This window comes from Bipolaris zeicola (assembly GCF_000523435.1).
Source record: "Bipolaris zeicola 26-R-13 unplaced genomic scaffold scaffold_81, whole genome shotgun sequence".
In the NCBI taxonomy this organism is placed as follows: domain Eukaryota; kingdom Fungi; phylum Ascomycota; class Dothideomycetes; order Pleosporales; family Pleosporaceae; genus Bipolaris; species Bipolaris zeicola.
In genome coordinates, this window is record NW_006912130.1 from 80538 (window position 1) to 108033 (window position 27496).

Consider the following 27496-nt stretch of genomic DNA (forward strand, 5'->3'; position numbering starts at 1 on the left):
AGTCTCGTCGTGAATGATTTCCTCGAAAGAAGTTGAGAACTTGAAGAAGTAGAGTCCGTTTGAAACGAAAGTACAACGACTTTGTCTTATCTATTGATGAGTGACTGTGTGTGTAGAGGGGGGGAAACTCAAGTGACGGGCAAAAAAAGGTGAGTGAGCAAAAAAACGTTTATATAAAGAAAGTGGGACCCCAACAAAACGAGGATTGCAGTGGGTCCTTGCCTGTGAAGGGGGACGGACGGGGCGAAAAAAGGTAAAGGAGGCGAGGCCGACAAGGCGGCGAGCAGAAACTTTAGGGGCAAACGTGGGCGGTGAGCGATCCGTGCCAGGGGGGTTAAAATGGGGGGACAGGGATACTTGGCGGAACTTGGAAATGGAAAAATAGAAATCCACCGCCCAAGAAACTTGGGGTTGCGGGGGAGCATGGACCTTTGAATCCTCAGCTTCTAACCGCTTTCATGTTGCAAGTCTGCCCATCAGCTAAAAAAGCCCCCTGGCCTTTTTTTGTCTGCGGCAAAAACACCGTGTCTTGTGCTTTTTTCTTTTGTAAACAACACATACAGGCTGGACATGTACTGCCATGTACCCAGCGAATGCAAGACTAAGGTTGAGCCTCTTTCACCCGTAATTTGCCCGGCACCAGCGTGATGCAGATGCATTCAAGGGCTAAAAAAGGGGACCCTGCCCGTCCCCCCAATCGCATCGGCACGCCACGGATGCCGGCCCTTCTAGACGAATCTACCGAGAAAATAGCTTCTTTCTTTGCTCTGGCTGGCTGGTCGCTATGCACTGCCTCAGCCTCAACAATACTACATACTACGGTAGTCTGCTGTAGTACTACGTAGCACATAGTATGGTGTCAGCATAGTCTACTTTTCGCAATCCAGATCCCATGTTTCCGGGCTGCGCGACAAATACCAGCCATGCAGTTGTTGGTCACTGCGTGGGATCATCCCATGGTCTGCCGTCGGTGGAATGATTGCTCCGACATGCCATCCCATCCCACTCCTCCCACACATCCCACACCTCTCCCACACCTCTCCCACACCTCACACGACATTCCGCCCACGTGTCACCAGGCCCTATCCTCGTAGCCAGGAGCGGTCAGAATCTGGTCGTCACTCTTCGCCATCAGCTCACTATCTGCGTAAACAAACAAACAAACAAGAAATACTCCGCGTTGCCAACACGTTGCTAGCGTCTTCATTAAAAGGTAGTTTATGCGCCTTGTAAATGCATGACGAGACTCCGCCCCCGATCCACCCCCGATCCATGCACCCATAACTACCTACTTCCAATTTTTTCTTACATATCACCCTCGTGATCATATCATACAACAAGTCATATACAAAAGAAGAAGAAAATATACATCAAAACAAAGGGAACAACAGCCGCTAGTGCCAACTATACATGCACGGCACCTTACAACCTGTCTGCCCTCACCGTAGGCGCGCTGCGAGACGATGCATACTGGCTCACCCACTCTTGCCTCTTTCTGCTCTTTTCTCCGCTACCTGTTGCTTCCTGACCACGCCCCCACCATTCTTTGACATCCAGGTAATGACTTATTGGCTCGTAATTTTGGAGTTGCTCCGCCGCTTCCTTTTCTTCCTTTTCAATCGACGCCTTCGTCCGCTTAGCAGCCGGCGCCCGTAGCCCTCTCGTAATCTCCAACAGCTCCTGGTCCGACGATGTGATTTGCGCCTTGATATAAGCAAGCGCCATGGGCGATGCACTGTCAGACCCCGACAGCGTGTTGATAATTGGCGTACGCGGTGTAAAGGCGTGTGTGTATTGCTGCGGTGCCGGAGGATCCTTTGACTTTGTCGATGATTTCAATTGTGCTGCTGTACCTTTATCAAGCAGTGCCATGATATCAAGGCTCTCCCCGTGAGGTATCGCCTCCTTGTTGCTCGGCGTAATGCAGTCCATGTCCACTTCCTTTCTCAGCACATGGTCAATGTCCACTGCTGAGAAATACGCACACGACTGTGGAAGCTCATTGATGCCCATTTGCTGTGCAAACATGGCTCGTGTCCATACATTCGCCACCTGGAGCGCCATGGCTGCCTTGTACTTGTCCTTGTCCTTCACCAGGTACCGAATCTCGTCATGTACCGTGATAGCTAGTCGGCAGTCAAGATTGTACCGACGCGTGAGGTAGTCCATAGATACAATAAGGAGGTGGAGATAGTCGACCCCAGAAGATTGGATAGCCCAGTTGATCCGTGAAGTCATGAAGCCGCCTTTGGAAAGATACCGTCTCTGTAGCGCTTCCGTAATGGCAGCCCCAAGCACTGGCGTCCTAGGCCTCTCCTGTTCTGCAAAGTCTTCTAGTCTGTTGAAGACAAATGATTCCGTACCTCCCCGCCAAAACGGTCTTTCGCGTAGCACCTTCCGCGTCGTCTTCTTGCCCTTTGTGTTTTGATACAAATCATTTGCCGTCTTGGACGTTTCGGTGTCTGTCAACGAGGGGTTGAACTGCCGCAGCAGTGTAGAGGCGAATTGCAGGCCAGCACCGTATATGCGACCGTAGTTGAACACTTTGGCATCGTTCCTCGAGATGCCTAGGATGGACGCTGTTCGTGAATGCAGGTCGGTGCCTGCCGCCTTGGTCCCCTCTAGTGTCATGAAACCAACCGCATTACCACCGTGCAGCTTGAAAGTTGCGTCACCGATCAAGCTAGCAATCCATAGCTCCTGTGAATCGACATCGGCTCCGACAAAGCAGTATCCCTTGGGTGCTCGTACCATCGATTTCAATTCGGACCCAACCCGGTTCTTCTTCGCATTGCTCGCAGTCAGCCATGTATTCTCAACCGAGCGCCTCGTAATGGTACCCATAGGTATGATTTGCGGCAGTATGAACCCAACCTTGCCTCCTGTCTTGCCAGAGGAAGATACAAGTCTGGGTGCATTGGTTGCTTCCTTGTCGTACACAACCATTTGCGACATGATTCGATCTCTTGCGCTGATCCAGTATGAACATGAAGCATTCATCTCCAATGCTTCCTTGGCGTAGGCATACTCGGAGCCTAGCTTGCCCTTTTCAAAATATTGTAGATAACCCTTGGCAAGCGGGTTTGTACATCTTGCAAGCGGACCATCCTTGTGTGGGATCTTGTAATACACATGCGCAGTATCGTCACGCAACTTCAAGTTTTCTTCTTGAGACATGTCCAACTCCTTGATTCCCTTTTCGTTGTATGCAAACACTTCATCCATAGGCACTCGGTACGTCCACCCGTACTTGTCTGACCATACCAGAGGGTTGCCATCCCAAGCCAGCCTTAGCAATATTGGCGTCAATCGAGTTCGCACGGTAAGATTCATGGGACCATCGTTCTTGGTAAAAAGATCTTTGTACCACTTGGGCATGCCCGGCTTCTTCTGTCGCGCTGCAGGTCGAGGCGGGTCACCCTTCTTCTTTCCTTTGACCATCTTCACTTCCTGGCCTGACCAGTCCAGCTGACTTAACCAAGGGTCGTTATTGTACACATCCGGTTGATCTTTGACCTCCAGCGCCTTTTCTGTAAGCGCAACCAACCTTTCTTTCACTCCATTGTCCAGTTTATGGTACGTTGCCTCTGCGTTGTTGATGTAAGCATCCCAGGTCTCGTTGACTGGTAGTATTTCGGCAGCCAAAAAGCGCAGTGCAGCAAAGCTGACCGGGTGCGGACACGTTTCGAGGAAGAGTGGGAAAACCTTCTGATAGACACGATGAGTGATTTCCACATCGGCAGCGCAATAGTCGAGCAGCTCATCCAGCATATCACGCACGCCTGCGCGGTCAAGTTCGCCAAAGTATTCTCTCTTTGCCTTGTCTATGGTGATGTTGCAATGAAACTGGGCTACGTCCCGTAGCGAGTTGATTGCACTCCTTCCCATCCAAAGCTCTTCTTCATCCGGCATTATGTCCGGATTCAGCACCGAGGACAAATCTGCATTTTCATCAGCAGTAGCCGTCTTATCGCGCTGCTCTCTGCTTTTCTGGTGTTTCATCCAGGAGGGACGTTGCCGTGAGCACATGCCATTGGAAGCAACATGCAACGACATGGTATCAACAAAAGCGTTTTTGGACTGTGATATGCTGTACTCTTCTGCTATGCGAGCCCTATCATACCCTATGTTGTGGCCTACAATGACACGCGGTGTCGATGTGTCTCCAAAGGGAATGAGATGTCGATCGGACTCTGACTCTCCTAACAGCCAGGGCGATAACCAAGCATACCACGCTGTTGGACTGGCGGCGCACGCCATGCACGCAAATGATGTCTCTTTCCACATGACTTCGGTATCGAAAACGAGCATCGTCTCGTCTGGCACTTGCACTGCTTCTGTCGTCCCGTCACTGTTGTACTTGGTCCAGCCGCTCTGGCGCACCCATTGCTTTGGCCTTGGTGGTGGATTTGCCCATACTAGCTTCTTTGCCATGCCCAAGTATGGTTCAGCAGCGTCCATGCCTAGCTTGTAGAAGTGCTCGTCCAGTGTCGTGCCCTGCAGCTCGGGCATATCGAACCCGACAGGCGGGCTCTGATCCTGGTTCTTCCCCAGCAAATCATGGCGGGTAAGGTGATCCTTGGAGAGGGCTATGAGTTCAGGTGGGGGTTTGGTTTCTGCGCCAGGAAAGATTTGGTGGTGGATATGGGAAGAAAGATGCTGAACGCCAATGGGACTGAAGCGGGCTTCCGAGGGAACTGCAAAGTGTTAGTGTGTACGAAATGGCCTCGCATCGCGGCAATGGCATACCATTGAGACTGGTCTTCTTGGTGGTGCTGTCCTTGCGACTGGATGGTGGCGGGGCTGTGGCAAGGCATCGTCGCAGTGGGGGATTTGCAGCAGGCGTTTGCGCAGCAAAAGGACAGGACCGGCGGGCAGTGGTAGTGGCGGTCAACGGCCGTCCTGAGCAGCGCATCATCGCACGTCTATCAAGCGCATTGCTGCATTTCGTCGCATTCAGGCCGTGTCACGAGAAGTTTTGTGCAGTGCAGTGCTAGAATGCCGGATTGTGTCGTCATGGTGCTGAGGCCCGACCAAACTATTCTCATGCTTGGCGTTGCCTGCGCCACAGCCTCTCAGCCTCTCAGCCCTACGCGGGCGGACCACTGCATGCACCCCCGTTCGCCCATCTCTCGCTGTGCAGCACGCCCGACTCGGCGGCCTCTGCGACACCATGCCCAGGCCCCTTGCTGGCCTTGCGATCCTGTCGGTGAAGGAAAAGACTGCTGCTGTTGCTGCCGCCACTGCCGCTGCCGCCCAGTAGGTCGACGCCTGCGCCACCATGTCGGCCGACTACGCCCACTTAGACAATGACAATGACATCGCCTCACCAACACATTCGTTCCACACGCCTGACAATCCGGACCGTCGCGCCTCGCCTTCACCTTCACCCTCAGGCATCGACGCCTTCTTTGACGACGAATACGCCGCTACTGCAGCCGCCACAGCCGCCACAGCCGCCACAGCCGCCGACCGCCAGTCCGAGGAGCCCTATCGCGCTCCGCATCTCCCCTTCAGCACTGGTTTCTTTGACCATATCCTTAACCCGGCCGGCCTCGACCACGGCAGATACTCCCCGTTTGACTGGCGACCCTACCGCCCTCTACAACCAGAGATGCCCCCTACCACGCGAGCACATCCACAAGGGTCACAGGCTTCACAGCGACCTGACCGCCTGGCAAATGGCTATGTAGACCTGACCGGCGCTCCAGACTCGCCCCCTCGTACAAGGAAGAGACAGTCGCCTACGCCCGGCCCCTCAGCAAAGCGGCGCAAGAGAGAAGACGGCACGGCCAAGGAGGCTAAGCAGCAGAGCGTGGAGCCTGTCACGGTGGAAGAAGTCGATTTGACTGAGAATTCATCAGTCCAACAGGTCCTGCAGAAGCAACGCGAGGATGTCGTCAAGGCGCAAGCCAGGCCCGACGAGACGTTTACTACATTCAACTCCTTTAATTGCGTCATCTGCATGGATAATCCTACCGACCTCACAGCTACAGCATGTGGTATGTCCTACTACTCTGCATACACGGATATCGAAATGGTACTGATTCCCAACAGGTCATCTGTTCTGCCACACCTGCCTCATGGAAGCTCTCATTGCCGGCGAGAACCGCACAGGTCCTCATGAGACCAAACGTTCACAATGTCCCGTGTGTCGAAAGACAATCAGTCGCAATAAGCCCTCCGATGTCATACCCTTGCTGCTCAAGAAAGGTCTTTCGACACAGCCCCGGAAGAAGAAGACAGCTGCACCAGCCGCAACCACTTCACCCAAGGTATCGTGAATGTACTTGACTTTCGCGATGCTTTCTTCAGTTTTGCATACGAACTCCGTATCCCATACTAAGACATCTACTAGCTAGCTCGGAAAGAACCACAGTGCCCACCTCGAAGGTCTACACGACGCACGAGACGAATCTCCAGCAATGTCGAATACGTGTAAGCCTAAAAGGCAGGCTGATCCGTCTGCCATGGGCCGCTCGACATTGCTACAGCTTCACGGAAGGCATGCAATGGGGCGTGGCGTCATGCAGTGATGTATAACGAGCAAACAAAATGTTACAGGGCTATCTGCGGATAGCATGGACACTAGCGCCATTAGAATGACGTAGGTCATAAGCTGGTTTAATAGAAGAATCATCAAGCTAAAAGGTACTCATTAATCCCACCACTGCGTTTCCTTTTGAATCTTACACTTCCCTTTTGCTACTATGTCTCAAGATCCGAAACTCACCTCACAGATTGCTATTCTTGGTGCCGGCGATGTAGGTGCTACCATTGCCCACTCGCTGATTATGGACCCGGTTGCGGGTGACATCTTGATAGTGGATCCAAAAGAAGAAGTCCGCGATGCTCAAGTACAAGACCTTTCTGATGCCACGTTTCATGGAAACACCACAACGCGCATAAGATCAGGAACACACAAAGAAGCTGGGCAGTGCGATGTTGTCGTCATAACCGCCGGCGCAAAGCAAAAGAAAGGTACACATCAACTGAGCATAGAGAAACATCGGCGAGGCTCCAGGAACTTATCAATGCACAGGTGAGAGCCGAATTGACCTCATCGGCCGCAACAAATCTATCCTCGAATCTGCTATTAGCGGTATGAAACCTTTTCGACCAGATACCGTCCTGCTTCTTGTCGCCAACCCTGTCGATGTACTTACTTACTTCGCCCAACAATTTTCTGGGCTTCCCAAACAGCAAGTCATCGGCTCCGGTACTTTTCTTGACTCAGCGCGTCTCCGTGGCATCCTCGCTCTGAAAGCTGAGGTCGCAGCATCCAGTATTGATGCTTACGTATTGGGCGAGCACGGCGAATCTCAATTTGTCGCCTGGAGCCTTGCTAGCATTGGGGGCGTACCTCTCGATAAAGTAGTTGAGTCGAAGCAGAGTATCGACAAAAAGGCCATTGCACAAGAAACCAAAAATAAAGCGACAAATATTATCAAAAGTAAGGGTGCGACCAATTATGGCATCGGTGGTGTCGCAGCCAGTATCTGCAAGTCTATACTTTTCGACCAGAGGAACATCCGGCCAGTTAGCCATTATCAGGATGGTTTGGACGTTTGTCTGAGTGTGCCGGCAGTTTTGGGGAGAAGAGGAATTGTAAGGAGTGTGCCAATGCCATTGAGCAGCGAGGAGAAGGAGCTGTTAGAGAAGAGTGCAAAGGCGTTGCGGAAAGTTATTGAAGCATAGGTTTTGGCGGATACGCAAGTAATCAGCGATACATGTTGTACAAATGAGGCAGATTCTCGCTAAGAGCGGTGGTTGTGCACTAAGAGGAGTTCAGCAGATTGAGCTTGTGATTATGTTCCCACCAACCCCTTTCCGTCGTACAAAAAGCACAGCCACAACAACTCATCTTTGCTCAACAACGACAATGGCCCACAAAATGCTGCAAACAAGCGACTACACTAAACCAAACCGTGTGCACAAGACTGCAGTCCTTGCCGAACTCCGGTTTCTATGCTAGTTTGCGCCTTCGCAAACTAAGAAGGTGTTGTACAAAGCGTCTGCACGAGATTAGCGTCGGTTCGCCTTGCCCCACTAGTCTACATGAACTCCGCATATATCATATCGACTCATCCCATGTCCAATTGATTGGTCTGTGGACGCCTAACGACGTAACTATATGCTATGGTTTCTTGGCCAGCGCAGAAGCACACACATGTATACATAAGACCAAACTACCATCCCACAGACAGTACTGTTTCTCAGCACCTTATCTTCACATGACAAGCTTCCTCGAAACCAGCAACATCACACAGACCAACAACCCAGACAAAATGGCACCACCGGAATCCCCAATTGAATTCTTCGACATAGCATCTGGTCCTCCAAAACGATGCTACGCCCCGAACCCTTGGAAAACACGGTTCGTTATTTCCAGCTTCGCCCCCCTTCTTCCAATGAGAAAGAAAAAGCAAAAGAAAGTGCAAACCTAACAAACAATTTAGCTACACACTCAACGTCAAAGCCCTCCCCTACAAAACCAACTGGGTCGAACTCCCCGATGTAAAATCCACCCGTCTCGCACATGGCGTTGCCCCTGTGCGCAAGTTCCCAGACAGCGGCGACTTCTACACCCTCCCCATGGTCCGGGACCCCAACCCTTCCGACGGCGACGCCTGGATCGGCGACTCCTTCGACATAGCCGTGTACCTCGACCGCACGTACGCAGATAGCGGGGAACGCCTATTCCCGTCTCCAGACACAATTGGCGTCTACCGCGTCTTCAACGCGCACGTCGATGCGCTGTTTACAAAGCATGTGGTATTGTGCTCGAACTACATGCCGCTGAATCCTGAGACGGCGGAGCAGACCAAGAGGGAGTTTGTGGAGCGCCTGCATGTGGAGAGCTGGGATCAGTTGTGTGTCGAGGGTGAGGCTAGGGAGAAGGTTTTACAGGCTTTTGAGGCGGACATGGACGAGTTTGCAAAGATGTGGCGGTTTGAGGCTCAGGGACCGTTTTTGGAGGGCGAAAAGTTGACGTACGCGGATGTTATTGTGGGGGGTTGGTTGCAGTTTATCAAGGCGACGTTGCCGGAATGGGAGCGCATTTGTGGATGGCAGGGGGGAAAATGGAAGAAGTTGGTTGATGCGCTGGAGCCGTGGGCGAAGCAGGGGTGAGGAGTGAAGTATGTACAAAAGGTCTGTATCAAAACGCTGTGGGATTGAGTTTCTTTTATCTACAAAAGATACTCGCTCGCGGAGGCCAAAAAAAGTTCACAAAAGTACATTTATAGAATAATCAACCACTTATCATATACGACTGACTGACACTACGCCTGCTTCGTAGCTCGAACTACCCATAGTGGGTCCAAATGGTCTGGGAGATGTGGTGAGCGTGTAAGAACTGTGCCTTGGTCATCTGTGACTCGCATGCCCTTCTCATCTCTCGCACAAAGATCAACTATCTCTACATTTTTCCATCCGGAAAAGTGAAGATAATCTACAAAGTCAGCAAATACCCCAACACCCAAAGCATCACGACACAACTTACCTCCCACAAACTCCAGCCTCGATGGCTCATCCAACATCAACCACCTCCCAACAACTTTATTCGGAAAGCACCGGTTACTAATAACCAAATGCACCGTTCCTCCCTCTTTAGTCGCCTCAAGCAACTTCCTACAAACCTCCAGCGGCTCGTTCAAGTAATCAATACTAACCACACATGTCGTAGCATCAAAATGCAAGTCGTTGCCTTCCCACCCTGCTCTAACATCATGCGGTGGCGCATTCAAATCCAGTACCCTCCACCTCTCCTCCTTGCCCAGGAAACACCCATTCAGCGCCATCTCCTCTCTGTTCAGACCCACACCATAGACTTTTAGCTCGCCCTTCTGAATCGCTTCTTTGATAGACGATGGATAAAACGATTTCCAACTCGTACACATATCCAGTACCTCTCCCTTCCGGGGCAAAACGGTGTCGTAATATTGTGTCAAGCGTGCGATAGCCGGGTCGTCAATATGCGTAACTAGCCGTGGTTGCTGGTAGAAGTCACCATCTGGGTTCTCGTCGTAGCGCTGAAAGTCCGAGGCAATGTACGGCCATTTATCGTATTTCGGGGCGTATGGTGTTGAAGGGAAGGGGTTGTTTGGAGATGCGGAGGCCATGGTGGCGGCGGTGAAGCCGGAGAAGAAGTTGAATGGTATGCTGCTTTTACGATTGAGTGAGGAGTATGTGCGCCATGGGATGGAGAAGGGTGGATGGAGAGAGCGGATGTAGCGGGGGAGGGACATGGGATGTTTGGGTAAGCTTTGGGAAGTTGAAAGGCTAAACGGGTACGAAAGAAGGCGCGTCTGGTGTGCAAGGGTAATGGGTTGGTGACGTCAGGATACGCGAGCTCACGTGGTGACGCGAGGGTCTGTCTTTGGCGCATATCATGTTTAGAGGTATGTTAACAGCAAATCATGACAGCATATCCTTTGGTGGAGAATGTCATGTGTCAAGCCTAGAGCCATTGGCATGTCAGCCACGCAGCGTGAATGCAGGTACGGGTCACCTATTCCGAAGTCTCGGACTCCCAGTTCCGAACCTGCGGGGTTGGTATGCTTTATAAAACCCGCTGGATCCGGACAAAAGTTATTTCTTGTAGTGATTGATATATTACTTGAAAAATGGCGTCTATACTTACAACTGCAAGACTCGTATGCAAAGACGCACAAGCCCGGCAAAAGGCCATCGAATACTTTCAGAAGATCATCGACCACACAACGCCGAACGAGCCCGAGGTGTTGCAATACGTGTGCGCCCTGCCATACGATGATCAGGCAGAAAAGGAGATTTACATGATCGAAGAGTCTGTTTCTTTCTAGGTGTACCGATATTGTAGGACATGCTGATAAGGATCAGATACGCAAACCAAGCGGCAAGCGATGCACATATGACTACGAAACCCGTACAAGACCTCATTCAACTATTCTCCACCGGAGAGGTTCTCGCTCAACCACCTGAAGTACATCCTTGTCCTATTGTAAATAAAATGATGCTGGGTTCAACATTATCTATTTCTTCAACCCCTGTTATTGCTCTGCTGAACGTCCCTTCGAAGCCCAATCAGTCTGTAGCGCCAAAGAGAGACTGGGAGGGAATCTTTGAGAAGGCCGTAATTGATGTAAAGGGGCTTGGTGCAATGCTGGTATCAGAAGATAAAGAGGCGAAGTGTATGCGCATGGAGGGTGTACTGCAAGATGACGACGCATATAGAGAATTCCAAAGGATGGTCGCGGGAAACAAGACGGGTACGGTTGAAATGGTCCGAATCAAGCTAGTTTGTGGTTTTGTTAGTCGTGAGGCGAAGAGCAAGTTGTAGTGTGGTTCCACAAGGATGTTTTTTGGGCCAGAAAATCCAGGCACCATATACTTCATCATACCAGCTTGCCCGATTCTTGGATCCTAAATTGGAGATAAGACAGAAATTCACTGCTCACTCGCCCCGTGGATGTGTCTGCTGCTTGGTCTGCGTGACCCACATATCCAGCCAGAAATTGTGTCCATCCGTGGGTGTGGGTCTGTAGTTTCCCCTACATATGCGGCGCTGACCGTAGATATGCACCCAGTAATCTCCGAGATCAGATCTTGTGACACCGTGAATCCCCGTGCTTCGGAATGGTGAAACTCTGAACCAGCCAAATAGAATATAGGACTATAGTACAGTGTTAGCAGAATGTTCGCTGGACTGTGAAAAGAAAGTCAAGATGGTTAGGCATTATTGGGGCAAGAATTGCGATGCAAAGGAACAAATATACATGACGAGAAGCTGGATTGTTGTGTCGAGGTTTTGGTGTAGATGCGAGGTCAGAGTCGATTGTGCTTTAAGCCATCGTACCCAATAAACGAGCACAATATATTCTTGCTCGATCACTTCCCGTCACCCGTATCGTCCTAATTCAAGACGTGTACTCAAACGAGGTCCGGCGTTGGCGAAGCTCAGGAGTGCTTTCGCGCGAAGCAGGTGGACTTAACCATAAGTCAATGATCCGTGACGCTCCGCTGTGCTCTACCCAGCATTGTAATCGACGAGGTGAGTTGGGGCCTCGATACATGCGATATCCGGGATTCCGAGTGATCTCAGGCCAGCTAAGGTTATGATTGATAGTCTGGTAGTTGTAGCCCGTAGCTCTTGCAATGAGCCATCCTCGCTGTGGTATCACCTAGAGCATATTTAGCTCTAAGCGCAATTTCCAGACAGGAAACTAAGGGACTATAACTCCATTTTTTCGCGATATGATACCAACGGCTTTCAGGGTTGAAAAAGCTGGTAATATTACTGCCTTTTCTATACGGCAGCCACACTTCAAAGGGTTATGTTGGAGATATGTGGAACGCTCCATCGTGGAGGAATGTGGACATTGTAATGGCGGGAAAAAGAAATACCAACGTACCTTATTCCACTCGAGTTCATTGACGACTAGCTGATCATCTGGCCCACCATCATAGTCCTCAGTCTCAGTAGTCAGACATGACTTTCGCGGATACGTCTTCCCTGGGTCGTATTTATTTGCGATGTCCCCTTTTCTCAGAACCAGGGACTCTTCCAACTTTTTTCGCAACCACAAGCCTTTCCGACTACCAGCCGCTACTTGCTCGTCACACCATTTGTGCAATGCTTCAGCATAATGGGAATCAGTACTACGATTCCACATATTCGCTCCCTCCAACGTATCGTACACGATGGAGCGATCGCAACCAGCTTCTACGACAGCAAAATGGACTGTTTGCAAGCTGGGTGGTTTGCCTAGTCGCCGATTGTTATTAAACAGCTCTACTGCCTCCAAATTCCGTTCCTTGATCGCCTGGAGCCTGCCTTGGACAGCTAATTGGGCCATCTCGGGGTTACACCAATCAACGTTCATGCTTGTAGTCCATAACAAGAACCGCAAAAACTCGATCTTGTCCTGAGACCATGGGCCTTGCAGCAATTTTTTTGGTAGCCGGCCTTTGACAAAAGCAAGACGCGGCAAATGGCTTCGTGAAAAGACCATTGTCGTCGCATCATAGAAGTTTGGGGGCCACTGTGCATCGAAGCAGCCCTCCTCTGGTTTGCGATCACACAAGCAACCTTGAGGACTGAACCGCCGCAGACACCATGACTTGAAGAAGTCCCATGTCATCCACTTGGAAGCAAAGATGTAGGTCTGCGCGGCGGACTGCTTGCCATGCTCGCCATGCACCTCAGTCAGATAGTAGTCGCAAGTGCAGTTGTAGATGTATTCGGACGAGAGTCGCGTCGCAATATATGGAGCTGTTTGCAGCAGCGTAAGGCTGCAGCCTGATTCAATGAATATGTGCTGCAGGAGCTCGACGGGTAGCTGCTCAATTGGGGAAAGGCCCATGGTGGTTTGAGAGATGGGAGAAATAGATCAGATGCTGCCAATCAAGGCATGAATAAACAAATACCATGTAATTAAGAGAACGGCAAAGAGGATGAAAGAGAAGCCGAGCAAGTGTTGACAAGGTGGCGGTGCGTTGGGCCACCAAGGCAGATACGCGCAGCCCGCATTACCCATTTAGGTGTTACCCCACACGGAGATAGCTCGCATCCGTGGGGTTCACTAGCCCGAACCTCGGTCCTTGGATGGCTCCCGCACGCTGCAACACCTCAACACCAACAAGAATGAACCGGTATCAGATGATATATCGCTATTTTCTTTCTGGCCTGTTCCAGGTGCCCAACATGTAACAGTGAGGCGGATCCGTACGGGCTATGCCCGCACCCTCACCCCGCATCCTCACCCCGCATCTCAAGCATACACTACTTCTAATCTTCAGACTACATAGCTTAGAGTGGCGCCCATTTAGACTGGGCTGTATGCTACGAATATCCAAGACGATGGTTTTACTTTGGATATCCTAGAACTTATACCCCAATGGAGACTTCGGTACTCAAGAGCGCCTGCTTTGAGTACTTGAGCAATCACACCTGTAGTCAGAGTGGTGTATTGTGACATGAATTAGAGACACGCCCAGTATCAGTGTGGCGTAATTCATCTACTTACCTTTGACAAATCGAATAGCTACTGTCAAAAACTGATGCGTATTCGACGTAGTCGGCCTGGTACATCACTCACTATCTAGGGAGTGGCATTTGCAGATACCTATTTGTGTCTGGCAGCTTCGTAGTACATCACAGCAAGTCTGGTGCAGTTATCCTCATACGAGCATTATGATATCATGTGATGAGACATGGTGAGGATCTAGGGTGCAAAGTCGGATGCGTTGGCACGGGGTATCTCTCGGCCCTATCAACAGCAGGCGAAACATGTCATCTAGTACTAGTAGTAGCGCGCAGCCGCATGATCTGCATCCGATTCCTCCCGCACTTTCAACTGAGCCTCTTCAATATTTGTACCGTGTACAATAATAGGCCAATCTCGTTCCTGAGCTAGCATACATCACAATGGCTGATATCGACGCGGGCAACCTCTTCAATGTCAAAGGCTTGGTGGCCGTGGTCACTGGCGGAGGCACAGGTAATGTTCCTGGGCTGTTGAGTCATTTGCTGGACTGACCAATCCAAAGGTATCGGTCTGATGATTGCTCAAGCCCTAGAGGCTAATGGTGCAATCGTATATATCCTTGGACGACGAGAGGAGGTTTTGAAAGAGGCTGCAGCTACAGCGGTAAGTCTTCTTGTTTCACAATTGGATGCTGCTTCTTGTTGCACCTTCATGTCTGTTTTCTTCCGTCTCTGAATTCATCGGCAATCCAACATCACCAGCAATTATTATCAAATTCACTGACTGGTATGTGTAGAAACATGGCAACATCCATTACTTCAAAGCAGATGTAACCTCGAAACCGGATCTTGCCGCAGCGGCCGAACATATCGCTGCAAAAACCGGCTACGTCAACGTCGTAGTCGCAAACTCCGGCATCATTGGCCCAACGATGCGTTATTTAAAAGACGATGCAACGCTGAAGGAAACGCAAGATTACTTGTGGAACTGGGACTCAGACAAGTTCAACCAGGCATACAACGTCAATGTCAACGGAGCCTTCTTCACTGCTATCGCTTTCCTTGAGTTGCTTGACAAGGGCAACAAGGCTAAGAATGTCGAGCAAGATAGCCAGTTCATCTGTGTCAGTAGTGCTGGGGCATTCAGTCGTGTTCTCATGTCGGGGTTCGCATATGCGGGCTCAAAAGCAGCAGTTATACACATCACGAAGCAGCTCGCCACTAGGCTAGTGCCATTCGGCATCCGCTGTAACGTCCTTGCACCTGGATGTAAGTTACAAATTTCTCGCTTTATCTCACCAGGAAGATTCCAGATGTGCCAGTGTCACGAGACCTGATGAGCTGTCTTTGCAATACACTAACATTATGCAGTGTACCCAAGCGAGATCACTGCCGACATGAATTTCAAAGAGTCTTATCCGAGAGAATTCCTTCCACAGCAAAGGGTTGGAGACCGCAAGGACATGGCGGGAGCTTTGTTGTTTCTGACGAGTAGAGCGGGTGCCTATATCAACGGAAATGTTTTGCTCACAGATGGTGGCCGACTGAGTGTCCTACCAGCGACGTACTGATCCAACCTAGAGCTGTATAGAAGAGCTTCAGTGGCTCAACTAAATAGAAGGATTAACTATATGAAATCGAATTCGCTCAATAATGCCTCTCTAGCGTATATGTAACACGGAATATAGAATTCCGGCCCAGGAACATCATGCTGGATACGTGCAGCTTTCGCTAAATACTGCACCGAATCACCCTACGTACAATGGGATCTTGTGTTGCCTAAATCCAAATTCGTAGGATTACACACAAATATTTCCGCATGCCAAGATGAGCGGGTCGGCCAAATATGAGTGAGATGCTTTTAAGCGCCCTCGTTTGAGAGACGATTAAATATGTACCGACGACAGTCGGCCCTTCCCCACCTTCTAGGTCGTGCAATGCTAATCTTCACCGTCCAGCTAGAACCTCTGATCAAAAGACAAGATGGGAGGATTTCACGTGAGCACCGTAGTGCTGGTGCTTTGCGGGCACTTTCTAGCTGCTGCATTGGGTTACGTTGAGAAAGTAGCATCGCGTCGTGAGTACTTCTATGTAGGCGGCGAGTATGCAAATCTCACGGTAAGTAAAGTAAACCCAACCCAACACCACGCCTTTCTAACAAAAAGATGTAGCTGGGAAATGAAACAGCACAGTACATGCTCAACCAGATCTACGTCGAAAAGCTCACTCCAAGCAACCAAACCCAAGACACCCCCATCGTCTTCATCGCGGGAAACGGGCAAACAGGCACAAACTTCCTCGAAACCCCCGATGGCCGTCCAGGCTGGGCCTCCTTCTTCCTCTCCCACGGCTACACCGTCTACCTAACCGACCAGCCCTCTCGCGGCCGCTCCCCCTGGTTCCCAGGTCTCGGCTCTATGGACATCGCCAGCACCGCGCGCGTAGAATCGCTCTTCACAGCCATCTCCTCGCACGCGCAGTGGCCGCAATCCAAACTGCACACGCAATGGCCGGGAACGGGTAAAGTCGGGGACCCCGTCTTCGACGCCTTCTACGCCACCCAAGTCCAGCGCCAAACAAACGTGACTATTCTGGAATCGCAAAACGCAAAGGCATATACCGCGTTGCTTGATAAAATCGGGGTTGCGCATGTTGTCACGCATAGCCAGGCTGGCGCGTACGGTTGGCGTGTCGGCGATGCAAGACCGCAGCTCACAAAAAGTATCGTCGCGCTTGAACCGTCTGGTCCGCCGTTTATCAATCGAGTCGCTGCATCTGGGCCTGCGCGGGCCTGGGGCGTTACCGATTTGGAAGTCGCATATGATCCACCTGCCGGCCCCGACGCTTCGTTGATCGAGAAAGTGGTTGTGCCGGCCAAGGATGCGGAGCATGTTGATTGTATTATGCAAGCAGAGCCGGCGAAGAAGCTGGTTAATCTTGCGCAGGTTCCCGTGTTGCTGGTTACGGCCGAGGCGAGTTATCATGCGCCGTATGATTATTGTACGGTTGGGTATTTGAGGCAGGCGGGGGTGCAGGTGCAGGATATGGAGTTGGCTGATGTGGGGATTCGGGGGAATGGACATATGCTTTTTATGGAAAAGAATAATGTAGAGATTGCGGATAAGGTATTGGAGTGGTTGGTGAAGCAGTAAGTGGAGTTTGCGGTGAGCTGAGGATTTCTTGGTTGTTCGGAATCTCCGTGTGAATGTTTGCTGCTTGAACTTGACAATTCGGGCAATCAAGTTTGTCCATTGAACGTTTCATGTATTCAAGAATGGCCATGTAAACCTTTCTCTCATTCAATCATTCAATGCCAACCTGATCGTTAATGAAAAGTTCCCTGACTGCAAACCCACAACACCATTCACCTTGCAAACGCACTCTTACTGCATATATCTCCTATTCCCTTCCTCTCCCACCACCACCCACGCAAACCTACTAACACCCCCCTATACTTTCCCTTCCCTTACTCACCAGCCAACATGTGCGAAGTCTACCAAGTCGAATACAAATGCGGCTGCGTCAACCTAAAATACAAGTGGACATGCAAGAAACACTGCGTCGGCTCTAGTATGATCAAATGGCCTGGAATCAAAGAGAAGAAAGATCAGAAATGTGACTTCCATGGTGAACCGTATGATTCTGAGAACGAGTATGAATATTCAAAGTAAAACATGAAAAGGTAGATGCGAGGAAAGAAACGTAAGGAGAGAGAGGGCGTGAATGGGGATTTATGTGGGATATGGTAGACGGGGTGTATTCAAGGCGTATGGTATGTTGATATTTCATGACGGTATGAAGAGTATCCATATTGAGTCCCTATTCTTGAGTGTCATGTGATATAGCAGAAGGACTTCTCCTTCACATACTATGAGAAAAGGAATCATGTCGCTCGCGCGCTTGGCTTCAGAAACCCCTGACTCTACTTACATACTCGTACGTGTACGCTCTATGGGCTCGGAATCCAAATCCGGTTGCGAATCCTTGAATGCGCCGAAAACTAGTGAGCCAAGCTCGTAATGTGTGGGTTTGGCCTACTAGCGGATATCTGCTGTCTCTTGGGATGATATTGAAATCTGCAGTGGGAGCGGGAAAGCCCGTAAGATCTTAGTGTTTGCTGAATGTTTGTGGCTTTTACCTTTTACTGCAGTGATAGGTATAGATTCTATATACGCAAGACGCTGAGGATGATGATCAAGCTCTTCTTCAGATGGCTCTATTTCTGAGTTGATAGGAAAGAAAGAAATGCTGAGCTGTTCTTAAGCAATGCCGATGGCCGCTACACTGTATATAGTATAGTTCTTGCTTGCAGCCCCAACCTGTGGTCGCTCCCTTACTAGTGGCCCACATATATACATATTTGTGGCCTACCACAATAGTAATAGACCAACCTTACTAAGCCTACAAGACGATCATATGGGCCGGAAAGCAGCTCCGGAGTGGCCTAAAATGTAAAACATGGGCTCTTGATCATGAGAGCGAAGTAGGTCAGGGATCATGGGTATATTTGTCAACGAAGGTAAGACCAATCAGGGCATTCTCACTTGGCGGGACGGGTGAGAGAGGCCTAGAGTTAACAACTCAGTGTGCCAAATTAAAGTGCAGCAGAGTCCCTACACAATCATCAAAACAATTGCCTTCTCACTCACTGCTTGAGCAATCAAGTAATTGATGCTAGAAAACCTCTCACAGCTGCCTTGACTTTCCACTTGGTGAGAACTCCAAGATGGTGATATCCAATGGAGCTGATCCGACACCTCCCGGTAAGTAGCGAAACCCTTGATCGCATTCCCAACAAGAGTATTGGAGCAGATCAGTATCGAGAAAAAGTAATTTAGTCGGGGCTAACAGTGCACAGAGGGAAACGAGTACTACGAGGTTCGAAAGATTCCTGGAAAGGGTTATGGATGTTTCGCGCTTGCGCCGATCCTGAGAGGGACGCGTATCTTGGAGGACAACCCACTTTTGGCGATACCTTCCGGGGCATATCTAAAATCTGACATTGAGGATGCAGCTGCGAGATTGACGCCGGAACAGAAGAAGCTCTACTTTTCGCTTCATTCTGGCCATGGCCAAGATCCAAGACAATGGCCATCCAAAATCCATGATAGCGTAGAGCCAAGAGAACGACAGCGTATTGAGGAGCAACACGCAGCTCGGATTGGCAAGGAAGCGACATGGATGAGCATCTTCCAGACAAATTGCATGGAGATGGATAAAGGTGCAGCTGTGTTCCCACATGCAGCACGATTCAATCATTCTTGCAACCCCAATGCTTGCTTTTCCTGGAACCCATCCATTAACAAGGAGACAATCCATGTCATGAATGACGTGGCTGCTGGTGAAGAGATCACAATTTCGTACTGCGACATGATTCATGACAAGCCATCCCGGTCATACGAACTCAAGCACTATGACTTCGTCTGCGACTGCCCAGCTTGCGCTGGAGACGAAGACGAAGAGACAAGCTTCGCACACCAGAGTGCCATAAGACGCTTCCTACTACAGGAACTAGAGTATGAGACGCGTGTGTGGCGAGGCGCTTTGCTTCTGGAAGGGCTCCAGCAGCCCCAGTTCGTCAACAAGTTGCTTCAGCTAGCCGCACTACACGGACTCGAAGGAGACTATACCGCCAGACTGGCTGCTGTGTAAGTAACGATATGAGCCATTCTCGCGACCTGGTGGTTTTCACATCGGTTTGACGAGAAGAGCTCTAGTAAGGTTTCGCGGAGTTCCCGGCTGATTCTGAATAGGTACCTGGATATTGCGCTCGTCTGCGAGCACCAAAACGACCTTGGAATGGCTAAAGCGGCCGCTGTCAAAGCTGCCCAAGTGAAGAAGGACTGCCAAGGTGTGGATTTCCCCAACTACAAGCACTACGTAGAGGTGCTAGACCGCATCAAGACGAAGCTGGCTTTGCGAGAGACTGAGCATGGTGTGTAGGGGTGGGGGTGGGGGTGAAGTGGTGGAGGTGCATGTGAAAAGAAAAGCAAACTAAGATACAGACTATTGGATGAGTAAAGTGGCTGAGCAGAAGCACGATGCGGTGGCTGCTTGGATGCGGTGTGTGAAGGTGCTGTGATGGTGGCTGTCGTGATGGCAGTGGCGCCCTCGGGGGCGTGGCTTAGCGCCAGACCCTGCGTAGATATAGGAGACCCTGAGACACGTCAGGCTTCAAGGCATCTCCACTGCCAACAACGCACAGGCTCACCGGATTGATATTCATTTTGTGTATGTGTATGCATGTAGAAAAGATGCAATTGTTGGACAAGTGGTCTCGGAGTAAACGAATGCACACTACTGCCACCCCAAATGGCGCTATTCCCCATGTGCACAAGCCCAGCACCCCCGGCGGACACCAATAGCAAGCTGCAACAGCCGCTGACGTCGTTGCGTGTACCTGCACCCAGCGTCTCGAACCGTGTCGCATATGTGGCCGTGTTTCGCATGGCCAATGAATAAATAAAATAGTAGGCCTCTCGTTAAACCCCGGCTTGTTCACCATAAACCTTGGACACTCAGTCTTTGTATACAGAGCACCACACACCCGACCAACGCCCTCTAGCTCCGGACCAGCTGGCTTCCGGATACTAACCAGCTACGCAGCTACCACAGCTGCGCCACCGGCTTTCTATTTCTACTTTTAATCCTCTTCTCTCACTACTACAGTCAACATCTACTACAATCAAGATGGAGACTTCAAAAGCCAAAGCAACTGCCTCGGTTCCTCCACCCATTATGACGACTGCGCCACAACCACCCGCAACACAAGTACCCTCACCACCACACTCGCAATCTGGACATGTGGCAGATCCCAAGGCCTCAATGGACGTGGCAGAAAACACGACACCTCCGTTCTCGCCATCGAGCCAAACGCCTGTTTTGGGCATGGAGCAAGAGGAATTCGAGGGCACACTCGACGTGAATAATGACATACCAACGGAGAAGGAGCTGAGTGCAGTAGCGGACATGCTGGTACTGGATGCGCAGGGCCAGAGCAGGCCGTTCAAGGAACTCTATCAAGCGCCCCATGTCGCTTCGAGGCAGCTCATCATCTTCATTCGGCATTTCTTCTGCGGCGTAAGTAGCTGCAACACTGTCTCAACTCAATATTACCTTTGACTTGGCTAACGCTTGGCAGAACTGCCAGGAATACCTGCGCACGCTCGCCTCATCGATAACGCCCGACGACCTGCTCGGCCTGCCTACACCGACATTCATCACGGTTATTGGATGCGGGCGACCTGAGCTGATACCCATGTATACCGAGACGACGGGGTGTCCTTTCCCCATCTACGCGGATCCAACGCGCAAGCTCTACGACCACCTAGGCATGACGCGCACCCTGAACCTAGGTGCCAAGCCTCAATACATGCAGACCAACGTTCTCATCAACTCGGTGCAGTCTATATTCCAAGGCCTCAGCACGGGCAGGAAGGCGCTCAAGGGCGGCGACTTCAAGCAGGTTGGCGGCGAGTTTTTGTTTGAGAATGGCGAATGCACATGGGCACACAGGATGAAGACAACGCGGGGCCACGCCGAAGTGTCTGAGATCCGCGGCTTGATAGGCTTGGATTCGACAAGACCACCAGTCAGGAGAAGGTGGAGTCACGAAGTCAAGGGACCGGAGAAGAGCAGGAGGAGGACGGTGAGCTGGGGAAGGCTACGAAGCAAGAGTAAAGGTGGCAAGGACGTGTCGGTGACGAGTAGCAAACAAACGACACCAGACAGGATACTAGAGGAAGAGAGTGAGGCCCTGGCAGGTAGTGCAAAAGCATGAGCAAGGGCAGGGTGGAGGACATAGTAATATGGCGTTTTCTTTTGTTTGCTTGATGGGCGAGGGGCACCAACCAGGGTGTATTTGCCAGGCCTAGATTTTTAGCAGTTTGTTAGAAGATACCAAGATATTGCGTTTTCTGCATGCATAGACATGTAGCTATTCTCCGGCTAGTTCCGTGCAGGTGGTCTTTTCCTTGGTCCGAGTAGCCGATGGGTAGGTATCAGGTCCAGAAGCATCACGCGCGCCACAGAGCCGATAAAGAAGAAAGATGGCGGTTTGTGGGTGCAGTAGTGTGCGAGAGGTTTTGCTGAAAGGCGCATATCTACACACTGGCCCGTCGTGTCCGTCACCCCGAAGCGGCAAGCAGTTCCGCAAGGCGACTGCCGAGCTGGCCTTACAACCAACATGTCCACATCTGGCTAAGATGCCCGGACGGCGGCGGCCAATAGTCAGCGGCCGTGTCGCATCCACGCATTTCCGAGCCAGCTACGAGTTTGAGCCTCAAAGGGCGAGTATCGCGCGACATGCGCCGAGTCGTGCCCGCAAGTGAGGGGCATGGGCCTTGGAGGGGCTTGGAGGGGCAGCGGAATGACGCTGGCTTGTCGTTGCTGACCCCACATCTTCAAACAAAAGCTACCGGAGCCGCTCTACGGGGCTGGAGTAGCTTGTGTTTCCCCTCTTCTCCTCTTGCTATTTAACTGCTGCTGTTGCTGCTGCTGCTTTTCCCTCTCAAGATACACACTTACCCTCAACACTCAATCCACAATGTCTGCAGACACCGTTGGAAAGGTACGTCCCGCCACGCCTAGCCATCTTGCTCAATTCGCCTGTATACACTAGCTGACATTGTTCTCAACAGACAATCACCTGCAAGGTACGTTTGAGTGTCAATTGCCTCCATACACCACAGTCGCCTTCTTCGCCAGCTATCTTCGTAGCTGGCCGCGAATCTTGGCATGCGGGTCCGCAAGACGTGTTGTAACATGCATGTAATCCCACGGGTACTAGCGGACCTGACGCGTCGGAAGCGGATGTCGGCAGATGACGACACAGTCTGTAACCATAGTAATATCATTGCTGACGGAAACATAGGCCGCAGTAGCCTGGGAAGCCGGCAAGGACCTCTCCATTGAGGAGATCGAGGTCCTGCCGCCCCGCGCGCACGAAGTCCGTATCCAAATCTACTACACTGGTGTCTGCCATACCGGTATGTTGAAACCCTTGGCCTCGTCTGCTACACCAGCAACTAACGGCACACACACACAGATGCCTACACACTCTCTGGCAAGGACCCCGAGGGTGCTTTCCCCATTGTCCTTGGACACGAGGGTGCCGGTTACGTCGAGTCAGTCGGCGAGGGCGTTACCAACGTAAAGCCAGGCGACCACGTCGTTGCCCTATAGTACGTCAAGCTACCCCACATATACCCAAACCCACCTAACAGCAATATAGTACCCCGGAATGCAAGGAGTGCAAGTTCTGCAAGTCCGGCAAGACCAACCTTTGCGGAAAGATCCGTGCCACACAAGGAAAGGGTGTCATGCCTGACGGCACATCACGCTTCAGGTGCAAGGGCAAGGACCTCCTCCACTTCATGGGCACATCCACTTTCTCCCAATACACAGTTGTCGCCGACATCTCTGTCGTCGCCATTACCGAGAACGCCCCCATGGACCGCACCTGTCTGCTCGGCTGCGGTATTACCACCGGTTACGGAGCTGCAACCATCACTGCCGGCCGAGGAGGTGTCGAGGCTGGATCCAACGTTGCCGTCTTCGGTGCCGGCTGTGTTGGTTTGTCAGTCATCCAGGGAGCCGCCAAGAACAAGGCTGGTATGATTATCGTAGTCGATGTCAACGACGCCAAGGAGGAGTGGTCAAAGAAGTTCGGCGCCACACACTTTGTCAACCCCACCAAGCTCGGTAACCAGAGCATCCAGGAGAAGCTTATCGAGATGACCGATGGCGGTTGCGACTATACCTTTGACTGCACGGGTAACGTCAATGTCATGCGTGCTGCTCTCGAGGCCTGCCACAAGGGCTGGGGAGAGTCCATCATCATCGGTGTCGCCGCCGCCGGCCAGGAGATCTCCACCCGTCCCTTCCAGCTTGTCACTGGTCGTGTATGGAAGGGATGCGCTTTCGGTGGTGTCAAGGGTCGCAGCCAGCTGCCCGGCCTTGTATCCGACTACCTGCAGGGTAGCCTCAAGGTCGACGAGTTCATCACTCACCGCCAGCCACTCGACAAGATCAACCAGGCCTTTGGTGACATGAAGGCTGGTGACTGCATTCGCTGTGTCGTCAACATGCGCGAATAATTGCATTCAATGCTTCCAAGTCAAGTCACAAAATTCCAGCTCTAATGGTTTGAGCGATGTATACCTTTTTCTTTCCTTCCTTTTTTTCTATCCCAAGACACGGCGTGCTGCTGGAGACTAGACGGGCGGTGCATGGCGAGGTGTTGGTGGTAGAGGTGATGATGGGCATGAGACGGCGTTGATGAAAGTCTTTGTTGTAGACGCTTGGAGACATTTGACTTAGGGTTGGATGTATGTATCTACTTGTAAGCGACGAAAATAAAAAGTAATGGGTAACTCGATATTCGTACTGTTGTTTCTGTTCTGTGCAAAATGTTTTTGGCCAAGAAAGTTCAACTGAGGGTGTGTGGAGTGCCATCCAGTGTATCGATGTTGGATGTATTGTAGCGAATTGGCAATACAAGGTGATTGCATGTAGTGAGTTTGAATACTACAACTGTATGTGGGATTGTAATCAAGGTACACGACCAGGGAATTTCATCCATGTGGAAAGACAAGTGAGTGTTGAGTGCAAAGAAAAGCGGAATGCAAATGCACACTTTTCCGGTCCTACCCTCAATACCTGCAAAAGAAATTGACATCGTCAATTATCATATCTGTCACTTACATTTCAAGTCAGCAATCCAGGATAAATTTCAAATTCCATCCGTTGTCTGCGATATTCTTAGGCACACCGTTTCGCGTCGCTTTTGGTGTTTCCGAAACACTCAGACATCATGTGCCCGGCTTCCGCCCCTTAGTACAACCCACCACAAACCCCGACCATCCGTTCTCCCCTTCCCCCACCTCACACTCCGCACGATAGCAAAGAACCACGTATCTAATCCTCATCCTATATCATGCCAACCCCCTGCATATATTACGGCACATCCATCTCCATCTCCATTCCCCCCCCCTCCCAAAAAAAAATTGGGGGTTTGAAAAAAAATCCTGTTCCCCCCCCCCCGGTCGTCATCCCTGAAACAGCGCTGCAACGCCCCATCTTCCCCCCTTTCTGAAACCGTTGCATTTTTTTATATCCCAACAGGGTCCCCGCACCGCCACACAAGCAGCCCTTGTTCACGCGGCATTTATAGCCACCCCTGGAAATAAAAGGAGGGAAGGAATGGGGAGGGGCGGAGGGGTGGGCATGGTTCACACATACACATGGGGAGCGGCTAGCGTGGAGGGATTTCCCGAGCACCTAGTACCAAGAAAAGCTTAGCTGGACTTCACTTGCCTGATTTGCAAGGCCAGAAATTTGTTGGAAAGATGAAGAGGGAGGGGAATTGGTAAAGTTGGGGGCATCATGGTTTGGGGATGTTGAAGTAGTTTGGATTGAGATTAGATTTTAATGTTAGATTTAATTAGAGGAAAGAGGTAATTATAAGTGGTGTTGTGGGAATTTAGGAAAGTTGTAGAGAAGTCTTTGGTGAATTTTATCTGTCTCTTTAACTTTCGTAGCTAAGCAGTGCGTCGCTATTTTGGCTAGTAGTACCCAAAAGGCAAGAAGAGCAAAAAAGGGAGAGAAAAAAAAAAGAATAAGTTCCATCACAAGCAAAGTCAAAGTCAGGGCCAAATGTTTATGTTTAAAAAAAATATTATAGCACATCTACAATCCCTCCAGCGATTTTATCTACTGAGTAAAAACAAACCAGAGGGGGTCCTACGTAGAACTCTACAATTAAGGAGCGTAATCAGACTCGGGTTCCCAAGCCCAAGGCAAACCACAGTAAATAACCAGCGAAATAACCAGATTCCATACTACTTTTTCTCTCTCCCTCTCATTTCCCCCCGATTCCCTTTCCTTCACACGAGCACAGCTCAGATGATCCCGGAAAAGAAAAAAAGAAACAGAAGAAAAGAAAAGAAAATACACCTTCACTCCACCATTAGTTTTCCCGTCTTATATCAGATCGGTTTTTTGTTGTTGTTGTTGTTTTTCAGCCATTATTGTATACATCTTTCTCATATCTCTCCTCCACATTTCGGTTATTAAGTTTTCGTTCGTTCGTTCGTGATTAGAGTTGGAAAAGCCCAAAGGATTCTTCCAGGCTCGAGGTCATGATCGTATCGGAGAGGCGCCGTTTGATTGGTTCGTCATTGATTTGGAAGATGCAGGTAGGTGAGGAATTTAGTCGCGCTCGTCACCGACAAGGTCGACCTCCTCCTCCTGGTCGTCGTTGGTGAGAGCGGGCTGGGTCTTTTGCTTGCGGGCAGCCTCGCGCTTGCGGGCAGCGGCACCAGCAATGGGAGCAGTTGCGCCAGTTGCAGCGCCGGTAGCGCCGGTAGCGCCGGTAGCACCAGTAGCACCAGTAGCACCAGTAGCACCAGTAGCACCAGTAGCGACACCAGTACCAGCGACGGGGGCGGCAGCAGTTCCAGCAGTTCCAGCAGTACCGACGGTTCCAGCAGTGCCAGCGGTAGCAGGTGAGGCGGCTCCAGCAACACCAGCGGCAGTACCGGCGGTAGCACCAGTAGCAGTGCCAGCGGTAGCAGGAGCAGCGGTGCCGGCAGTGCCAGCGGTGGCGGCACCAGCAGCGGGAGCGGCAGTACCAGCAGTTGCGGCACCAGCAGCAGTACCAGCAGTAGCAGCACCAGCAGCGGGAGCGGCAGTACCAGCGGCAGCACCAGCGGCGGGAGCGGCAGCGGCAGCACCAGCCATCTGGACAGGCACACAGCCACCGAAAGGTCCAGCACGAGCAGGGTTCTGGCAACGGACCATGCAGACGTTAGTCTGACCAGCGACAGTACCAGTGCATGTCATGCCAGCGGGAACAGTGGCAGTAAGAGGCTGATCTTGCAATTGAGTGTCCCTGTTGCGGCCACGGTCGTTACCGGGAAGGTTCTGGGTGACAGTCATGGGTTGCCATGCGGTACCAGTACCGGTGGCGTCGATCATGCAAGTGTAGGGACCAGCACCGTCGGAGTTGACTTGGTGGACAGTCATCATAACTTGACCACCGGCGGTGACCTGAGGAAGGGTAGGACCATTGAGTTGCATGACCTGAGCAGTACCAGCTTGGATGTCGTTGGCACCTCCACCAAGAGTCTCACCGCAAGTGGCTGCGGCATCGCCACGGAAGCGGGTAGAATCTTGCTGGAAGGGGTTGCGGTTGGTACCGTCACGAGGAGTGTTGGGGTCGACACCGATGGCAGAGCCAGCACCACCTGCATCACCAGTAGCGGCGATGATAGCTCCGTGGCCAGCCACGAGCGAAGAAGAAGCCAAAAGGCTGAAGGAAACAAAGGAGGTCTTGGAGAAGTACATTTTGAGTGATTTAAAAAAGATGTCTGAACCGGTCAGAGTAAGATTAGAAAGTAGAGTAAAGGGTATTAAGTAGAATGGAAAAGTGGTTATTACTGTAGTTGCTTTGGCTGGGAACCTTTGATGCTGGATGCCCTTCTTCAGCGGCGGCACCGTCAGTCTTTATACAACTTTGGAAGCCAT

General features: G+C 51.0%; 12 protein-coding genes across 12 annotated transcripts; 9 read left to right on the plus strand and 3 right to left on the minus strand.

Moving 5' to 3' along the window:
- Positions 1 to 5281: 5281 nt before the first annotated feature.
- Positions 5282 to 6284, plus strand: COCCADRAFT_97115 (uncharacterized protein; the record flags this gene model as incomplete). Its single annotated transcript, XM_007714462.1, has 2 exons — positions 5282 to 6002; positions 6058 to 6284. 2 exons carry the CDS (start codon positions 5282 to 5284, stop codon positions 6282 to 6284), a joined length of 948 nt encoding a protein of 315 aa, XP_007712652.1.
- A 426-nt stretch (positions 6285 to 6710) lies between these two features.
- Positions 6711 to 7698, plus strand: COCCADRAFT_97125 (uncharacterized protein; the record flags this gene model as incomplete). The annotated part of the gene is made up of 2 exons (XM_007714463.1): positions 6711 to 6981; positions 7043 to 7698. 2 exons carry the CDS (start codon positions 6711 to 6713, stop codon positions 7696 to 7698), a joined length of 927 nt encoding a protein of 308 aa, XP_007712653.1.
- A 590-nt stretch (positions 7699 to 8288) lies between these two features.
- Positions 8289 to 9132, plus strand: COCCADRAFT_97040 (uncharacterized protein; the record flags this gene model as incomplete). The annotated part of the gene is made up of 2 exons (XM_007714464.1): positions 8289 to 8377; positions 8460 to 9132. The coding sequence occupies 2 exons, from the start codon at positions 8289 to 8291 to the stop codon at positions 9130 to 9132; spliced, it is 762 nt and encodes a 253-aa protein (XP_007712654.1).
- Positions 9133 to 9284: 152 nt separating this feature from the next.
- On the minus strand, positions 9285 to 10124 carry COCCADRAFT_5360 (uncharacterized protein; the record flags this gene model as incomplete). Its single annotated transcript, XM_007714426.1, has 2 exons — positions 9285 to 9454; positions 9506 to 10124. The coding sequence occupies 2 exons, from the start codon at positions 10122 to 10124 to the stop codon at positions 9285 to 9287; spliced, it is 789 nt and encodes a 262-aa protein (XP_007712616.1).
- Positions 10125 to 10628: 504 nt separating this feature from the next.
- Positions 10629 to 11323, plus strand: COCCADRAFT_97048 (uncharacterized protein; the record flags this gene model as incomplete). The annotated part of the gene is made up of 2 exons (XM_007714465.1): positions 10629 to 10810; positions 10864 to 11323. The coding sequence occupies 2 exons, from the start codon at positions 10629 to 10631 to the stop codon at positions 11321 to 11323; spliced, it is 642 nt and encodes a 213-aa protein (XP_007712655.1).
- Positions 11324 to 11900: 577 nt separating this feature from the next.
- Positions 11901 to 13346, minus strand: COCCADRAFT_97031 (uncharacterized protein; the record flags this gene model as incomplete). Its single annotated transcript, XM_007714466.1, has 2 exons — positions 11901 to 12164; positions 12396 to 13346. The coding sequence occupies 2 exons, from the start codon at positions 13344 to 13346 to the stop codon at positions 11901 to 11903; spliced, it is 1215 nt and encodes a 404-aa protein (XP_007712656.1).
- Positions 13347 to 14410: 1064 nt separating this feature from the next.
- On the plus strand, positions 14411 to 15540 carry COCCADRAFT_26568 (uncharacterized protein; the record flags this gene model as incomplete). The annotated part of the gene is made up of 4 exons (XM_007714434.1): positions 14411 to 14483; positions 14533 to 14633; positions 14767 to 15238; positions 15341 to 15540. 4 exons carry the CDS (start codon positions 14411 to 14413, stop codon positions 15538 to 15540), a joined length of 846 nt encoding a protein of 281 aa, XP_007712624.1.
- A 412-nt stretch (positions 15541 to 15952) lies between these two features.
- Positions 15953 to 17121, plus strand: COCCADRAFT_97116 (uncharacterized protein; the record flags this gene model as incomplete). The annotated part of the gene is made up of 2 exons (XM_007714467.1): positions 15953 to 16087; positions 16141 to 17121. The coding sequence occupies 2 exons, from the start codon at positions 15953 to 15955 to the stop codon at positions 17119 to 17121; spliced, it is 1116 nt and encodes a 371-aa protein (XP_007712657.1).
- A 1574-nt stretch (positions 17122 to 18695) lies between these two features.
- COCCADRAFT_97113 (uncharacterized protein) lies at positions 18696 to 19912 on the plus strand (the record flags this gene model as incomplete). The annotated part of the gene is made up of 3 exons (XM_007714468.1): positions 18696 to 18732; positions 18828 to 19617; positions 19723 to 19912. The coding sequence occupies 3 exons, from the start codon at positions 18696 to 18698 to the stop codon at positions 19910 to 19912; spliced, it is 1017 nt and encodes a 338-aa protein (XP_007712658.1).
- A 795-nt stretch (positions 19913 to 20707) lies between these two features.
- Positions 20708 to 21749, plus strand: COCCADRAFT_26571 (uncharacterized protein; the record flags this gene model as incomplete). Its single annotated transcript, XM_007714435.1, has 2 exons — positions 20708 to 21049; positions 21111 to 21749. 2 exons carry the CDS (start codon positions 20708 to 20710, stop codon positions 21747 to 21749), a joined length of 981 nt encoding a protein of 326 aa, XP_007712625.1.
- A 765-nt stretch (positions 21750 to 22514) lies between these two features.
- On the plus strand, positions 22515 to 24066 carry COCCADRAFT_5367 (uncharacterized protein; the record flags this gene model as incomplete). The annotated part of the gene is made up of 5 exons (XM_007714427.1): positions 22515 to 22538; positions 22609 to 22623; positions 22842 to 22956; positions 23016 to 23151; positions 23202 to 24066. The coding sequence occupies 5 exons, from the start codon at positions 22515 to 22517 to the stop codon at positions 24064 to 24066; spliced, it is 1155 nt and encodes a 384-aa protein (XP_007712617.1).
- A 2458-nt stretch (positions 24067 to 26524) lies between these two features.
- Positions 26525 to 27286, minus strand: COCCADRAFT_63684 (uncharacterized protein; the record flags this gene model as incomplete). The annotated part of the gene is made up of 1 exon (XM_007714469.1): positions 26525 to 27286. A coding segment is annotated over one exon (762 nt), but the record flags the coding sequence as incomplete, so codon positions are not given.
- Positions 27287 to 27496: the final 210 nt, after the last annotated feature.